Consider the following 6,863-nt stretch of genomic DNA (forward strand, 5'->3'; position numbering starts at 1 on the left):
GCTTGGGTCCCACCCTGCAACCACAATAACAGAAGCTAAGCAGTGAAGGTACCACCACAGCCAAGAGGATGTCGGCATGATTAATGAGTTGGGTCAAGAAAGCTATTCTAGGAAAGACTTCTTTCAATAAATGGAAGTCTTGTCCAAACAAAAGGGGGGAAGGAGAACTCAAACCTTAGCAGAAGACATGCCAACAATGTTAAGAGATACGAAGAAAGAATTTGAGGACACAACATAAAACACAGAGCGGTCAGAGAAATTTGTTTATCTCCTTTAAGGTGAAACCATCTTGCAGACAGATGGAAGTTGTCTGGAAAGTCAAGGTGTTGGGACAATTTACCTTGCTAACAATAACTACAGAAATATTTAAATATATTAGAAACAGAAAACTGGCTAAAGGCCTTTGGACTTGGGTTACCAAGGGAGTGAAAGGTGTGGAAAAGGAGGATAAGGAGATGGCAGAGAAGTTGTATGGGTTCTTTGCATCTGTCTCTGCAGTGGAATACATGGGGCAAATCCTGTGCCTAGAGAAACTTACTCAAGGAGTTTGAGGAACTGAGGCAAATAGTGATGACAAGAGTTATTGGCTTTGTTGACAAGTTTCAGGTAGGTCGCCTTGTTCAGCCAAGTATGATTTTATTTAGAAGAATCACTGAACTTACTTGGCTTTTTTGTCTCTTCCTTATGCCCTTTAAACTTTTTTCTTTTTTGCTGTCCCACTAGTATTAGTTGTTGATATCTTTAAAGTGTTCTATTTTTTGTATAGTTCTTTTTCAGGGTGTTTTCTTTTGTCCTAATGTCCTTTTAATATGCACTGTACGTTATATGAATAAATATTAACAAAAAATGGACAAATCAATCATTCCAGATAACAACCACCCAAGGTGGTACGAAAGCACTGACCTTCCAACAAAAATATTTAACTTGTCTCTAACATCAGCCTACATACCAGAGGACTGGAAAGTGGCCAATGTAACACCACTTTTTTAAGAAAAAGAAAAAGAAAAGGGTCCAGGTGACATTAGGGAAATTATAGGCTGACTTGGTTGGTGTCTATTCCAGGAAAACTGGCAAGAAGCATTGCCAAGCATCTAGAAAAAATAAGTATTGCTAAAGTTGAATTAGCATGGTTTCTGCAAGGTTTGGTCCTATCTCATTCACATTTTAGCGTTATTTGAGAGTGTCACCTGCCATATACGGTAGATATGAGTGAGCCAGTCAACACTGTGTTCCTCACCAAGTTATGTAATAAAAGAACAGGTAACTGGTTAAGGGACAGCAAGCCAAGAGAAAGAATAAAGGGATAGTTCTCCCAATAGAGAGGTAGAAAGTGGAGTCCTCCAAGGATATAGGACCTAGGCGAAACTTTTTAACTTGTTTATAAATGACGTGGAGCTAGGGGTGAACTGTGCAGCAGCCAAGTTTGCTAAGCAGCAGAGATGTGAAGGCCTGGTGGAGGGACTGAGAAAATTCAGAAAAAGTGCAGGGTTTTCCAACACCATTTTATTTTTCTCCCACCCCCCATAAAAAAATAAAAAAGATTATGAAATATTTTCCTTTACAATGCTGAATAAAATGTTTAAGACAAAGTCTTCACATATCTACTCCCTCAAAATGGTTTCTAAAAATTATGTAACAGAAAGACCTGTATGTGATACCATGTACTGTATCAGATCATTGTAATTTGTATATACAGGTAACTTACATGTGAGGGTTTGTCTATCCATGCATCATTTAAAGCCGGGAACCACCCAGCTTTGGGAAGGGTGTGTGAGGGGTCTGGCAGCATCTCAGAGTGCTGCCTTCCCAAAGCCCAGTAAGTGTTTGCCCAGCTTTGGGAAGGAGGCGGCAGGGCTCTGATAGGGTCCTAGAGTCCTCCTGTGTCCTTCTCAAAGTCTAGTAAGGCGGAAGGGTTCTAGGACACTGTCAGAGCCATTGCTCCTCTTTTGCGAAGGTTTTGGGATGTTTTTTGCCACCCAATTGATTCTAGTGAAAATCTATTGGATTCATGATTTAAAATCAGAAATGTAAGTGATGACAACACTGCTTCTGCATTTGACTGGATTACAAACAAGCAACAAACATGTTGGAGATGCACCTTTAAATGTTGCAGAATACAGAACATATTCAGGTGTTCAGACCTCAAATGCAGTCTGTAATTCTGCCAAACTAATCCCTCTTGCAACATAGTGGCAAGCCTCTGACCCCTCATGCTTCTTACCTACGTCAGATTCCTTCAACTTCTACAGTGTATAAAAGAAACTGATCTATGTTTGGAAATACTTACACCAAATCAAGAAATAAACTGATATATCAAACAGATCAGCTTGTTTCAATCTGGGCAAAACTTGAGCAGTCCATGATAAATGTAACAAATATGTCTATAATGCCTAACAAAGGTTTGGCGAAAGAAGGAGAAAGAAAGTAACAAATATGAAGACCCAGAACTTGGTAGTGATAGCTCAGAAATAAAGACTTATTAAATTTCATGTAGAATTGACTGGCCAGCTAAACCAGGTGAGGGTAGCTGATGGGTCACAAACCCTTGGTGAGTTAAGGACTTCCCTGCCTGTAAAGACAGGCTCCAGTTGATTGAAAGAATGAGACCAAGGGTGGGTCCAACAGTCAAGAAGGTAGTTCCTGCACATGCTGTGTAGAGGGAAGTACGGTAAACGGCAGATGAGGCTCATCAACCTGAGAAGGTAGCTCATCTAGGAGAAAGAAAACTCTGATCCTAAACCTCTGCTGCCTTGCCTGATATTTTCGGGAGAAATTTTTTTTAGTAAACCCTACACAAATCAGGCGTGAAGTCCCTAAGACAGCTGGATGGCACCTTCTAAGTTTCCTTCTGGGAACTTCTGCAGTCAAACTGGTGCCAAATGTATTGCTCAGCTTTCCTTTGGACCACTTCAGTGAGGCCAAGGGAGGGGGCACGTGTCTTGTCATCTGGGCAGCATGGGACCCCCATACACATTGCCCAGGAAGGTCACTTCAGGGGTTTGACTTCACCCCTGGAGGTGCACTCCATTGTCTCTCCAGACAGACAGATGCCAACAGTTCACAGACTCTTGGGTCCCTCATTTTCTCAGCTCTTCTTATGGAAATGAGTGCTTTTTGTCGAATTTCATACTGGAGGACTGGAGAAGACACAATAATTTTCAGAATACCTAATTCCTTTTTTGCTTTATTATAATGTTGACTGTTTCTTCTGTTTTTATTATTTTTTGCTGGCTCCTCATAAACTGGTAAAACCAAAGAGATGCCAAAAAAATTTTATTACGGTTCAGCACCTTGTAGCTCCATTTGTAACTAAGATCTTAAAAAGCAAATTGAACTTATAATTATTGTCTGAATAAAGTGCATTTTAATATACAAAAACATGGTAATTTTATAGTAAGCAAGGTTATATATAATATAGTTTATGTTACAAAAGTTACAAAATGACTTTTGAACTGTAAAGTATGCTTTTAAAATGGATTGCATATTTCACCCCAAATCCCCCCCATACCCCAACATTGTTTTTTCTATGGATTCACAATTTCTGGAAAGTTCACATCTTTAGCATTATTATCATTATCATCATTATTAGCATCATCATCATGTCTACACCACCCTTCATCTGAGGATCACAGAATGGTTTACAATATAAAAAACAAAAAAATAAATAATATAGTAAAAAAACAAAAAAGAAAAACCTGACCCCATAACAAATACTAATGGGGTCTCAACTGGTGCTGGATGACCAGGAGTGAGATCATGGTATAGCATTGGACACCTCAGTGTGTTCCTAGCCCACAGAAGCTGTGAAAAAAGTGAACTTCATATGAGAGATAATTATGAATGGGATTTAAAGCAAAACAGTCAATAATATCATAATGTCATTATACAAATCTTTGGTGCCACCATCTTTAGAACATTACAGTTCTGGTCACCTTACCGCTAAAAAAGGATATTGTGGAACTGGAAAAACTTCAGAAAAAGCAAGTATGCCTCTATGAGGCATCTTAGTTCAGAAAAAAAGGCAAAAAGAGGTGTAATAAATCATACATGGTCTAGACCAGTGTTTCCCAACCTTTGGTCTCTAGCTGTTTTCGGACTACATTTCCCACCATCCCTGACCACTGGTACTGCTAGCTAGGGATGATGGGAGTTGTAGTCCAAAAGCAGCTAGAGACCGAAGGTTGGGAAACACTGGTCTAGACTAGAGAAAGTGGATAGGGTGAAGGCTTTTTCTCATCATACTAAAAAAAAGAGGTCATCCAATGAAGCTAAATATTGGTAGACTCAAGACAGCCAAAAGGTGGTACTTCTTCATACAACACATAGAACTAAGAAATTTGCTCCCAAAGATATAGCAATGGCCACCAACTTGGATGGCTTTAAAAGGGTATTAGACAAATTCATGGAGGATAAGGCTTTCAATGCATCTGAATACTACTTGCTGGGAATCTCAAGTGGGGAAAGTGCTGTTGCGCTCTGGTTTCCACAAGCATCAGAGTGACCACTGTGAGAAGAGAATGCTTGACTAGATGGGTCTTTGAGCTCTTCTTACATTCTTACAATTGTTGAGAGGATCGGGGGGCAGGGGAAAACCATGTAAGCTGTTCCTGATCTCATTAGGGTGAAGAGTGAAATTAATATGTAATAAAATAATTCATTTAACAAATTTATTATTGTTTCACAATAAATGTTATCCAAAATGGTTTTTGTGATTAGTATTAAGTATCAAAGTTGTTAATTATATTATGCTCATAAAACTTTACTAAGTAACCGATTAACCAAATGCCCAACCCTACTTTTGCTTATTCATTTTTGAAAGGACAGAGGAACCAGCACAGCACATGTGCACATGCACACACGCCTAACACCACTACGTAAGAGCACAGCTTTGTGCCTGTTAATCGGGAATAACTAGCAACTCCTAAGCCCTACTTCTGAATCATGATGACACTTGTTAGAATCTCATTTTCACCCATAAAAATGCAATGAAGATGGGAAGCAATCACCTTACTCTTAGTACAGAAGGGTGTTCAGATTAACTGAGTTGGAACTTGTGTGTGCATCTCAAACCTGTGAGGGCCTAGAGTAGCCTTTCCCAACTATGTAGTTTTCTAGACATTTTGAAGTACTGTCACTTCAAGGCAACTTGCTTACTGAGCTTTCGATCCTGATTTCCTTGCAAAAAGTTTCTGGGATGGTTATATGATGTCTGTTATTTATTGAGCACTCATTCAGATCTGTTTGTGGGACACTTATATGATGCCACAGTAAGCAACTGTTATCCTACACTTTCCAGGGCATTTCCCATCACTTCCTCTACCCTACCACAAAATGTGGGGCTTCTGTAGGGAGGGGGGAAGAAGAGCCCAAGAGCACTAGCTCACTTTCATTACACAATCAAAGTTTGCAGTATTAAGAGTGAATCCCAAAAGCAACAACCTAGACCCGACAAGCAACTTCTATCATCGCTACTAGTCATACTACTAATTAGGGCTGGTGGGAACTGTAATCCAAAATGTCTGGAGGGCACTAGGTTGCAGAATGCTACTTGAACCCAGGGGCGGGAAACCTGTGGCCAATTCTTGTCTGTCATTACTGACTACTGGCCAAGCAGGCTGCTGAGATTTGGAGTCCAAGAACAACCTGGACTCTACACTGCAGGATCTCCATTACTGATCTCATATTTTATCATTCTTTAATCCCTCTTAATCAACACCGTTCCAGATCCCAGCCACTTTCTGATTCCATCTTTCCCAGCCCCTTCTTCGGCACGAGGGACGGCGCGCAAAGCAAGGCTGCAAATGATGGGCTGTCGGGCGGGTGCGCTAAACCCTGCACATGGGGAGCGACAGAGCGCAGTACGCGGAAAGCAGGCCCGGGAAGAAGCAAAGCAGGGCCTTTAAAGGGACGCCAGGCGGCCGAGCCCACTTCCAGCTGCGCTTTCCTCTGCCTCCCAAGGCGCCCTGGACACGCAGACTCGCCTTCGAGACGAGCCCTCCGGCTCTGCCCACCAGGCGGACGTCGAGGCGCCCCGAGGACCATGTGGGGAAAGGGCGGCCCTCGCGCGGGGCCACAGACTGCCTAGCTGCGCCTCAAGCAGGCAGGAAGCCGGGAGGCCATGGCTGGCTGGCGAGGCCTCGGCGCCGAATAGCTCCATAGCGAGCGAGAGACCCCCAGCCCACCCGCCCGCCCGCCGGTCTCTTTCCCGCCTCCGGCCTTACCCCCAGGTGGGGACGTGCGCCTCGTAGTCCCAGTACTCGCGACTCCTCAAGCTGTTGACTTCGGCGTAGACGCGGGACCGGCTCCCGGCGGCCGGGCCGGGCATGGCGGGGGCGGGCGGCGACCGGCAGCGGGCGGCGGCGGCGGCGAGGAGGGGCCGGGAGACGAGGCAAGGCGGCGGCTGCGGCGGGGCGGAGTAGTAGCGGTAGCCCCAACACCGGCGGTGCTGGCGGCGGCCCAGCAGCAGCAGCACCAGCGGGGCGGTCACGGGGAAGAGCGGCGCCAGGCCGGCCGGTACGCGGGCGGCACTCCCTGGCTTCCTTCGGAGCGCCGCCGCAGCGGACCCGGAAAGGGCGGCGGCGGCGGCGGCGGCGGCCTTGGCCTCCTCGGCGGCGCCGGCGACGCGCCCACCAGCCCGGCTCCGCGCGCGGAGAGAGTCCCTCGCACGGGCCGGCTCGCGTCCGGCGCAACAGCGGCCCCCTGCGGCGAGGAGGAGGAGGAGGTGGCTCTGCCAAAGGGAAGCCGAGCCGCCGTCGCGTCGGCTGTGACTCCGCCTCCTGCTCGCTGTGAAAGGGACGGGCTGTGACGTGAGGCGCCGCGAGCACGTGCGTGCCTCTGGTCCGCAGATTTACGCGAGTAGAAAA

At 45.3% G+C, this 6,863-nt stretch overlaps 1 protein-coding gene across 2 annotated transcripts in view; it reads right to left on the minus strand.

Annotated features, from left to right (window-relative positions):
* CSNK2A2 (casein kinase 2 alpha 2) overlaps nt 1–6,586 on the minus strand; it is a 28,927-nt gene extending 22,341 nt beyond the window's left edge. Inside the window, exon 1 of one of the 2 annotated variants that reach the window (XM_079988464.1) lies at nt 6,222–6,586. Coding sequence is in view for 1 of the 2 variants with exons in the window: in XM_079988463.1 (XP_079844589.1) it covers nt 6,222–6,325 (104 nt within the window). In the remaining variant the exon portion in view is untranslated. The remainder of the gene's footprint in view (nt 1–6,221) is intronic. The other variant, XM_079988463.1, reaches the window with a different exon arrangement.
* Nucleotides 6,587–6,863: the final 277 nt, after the last annotated feature.

This window comes from Podarcis cretensis (assembly GCF_951804945.1).
Source record: "Podarcis cretensis genome assembly, chromosome: 8".
Taxonomy (NCBI): Eukaryota; Metazoa; Chordata; class Lepidosauria; order Squamata; family Lacertidae; genus Podarcis; species Podarcis cretensis.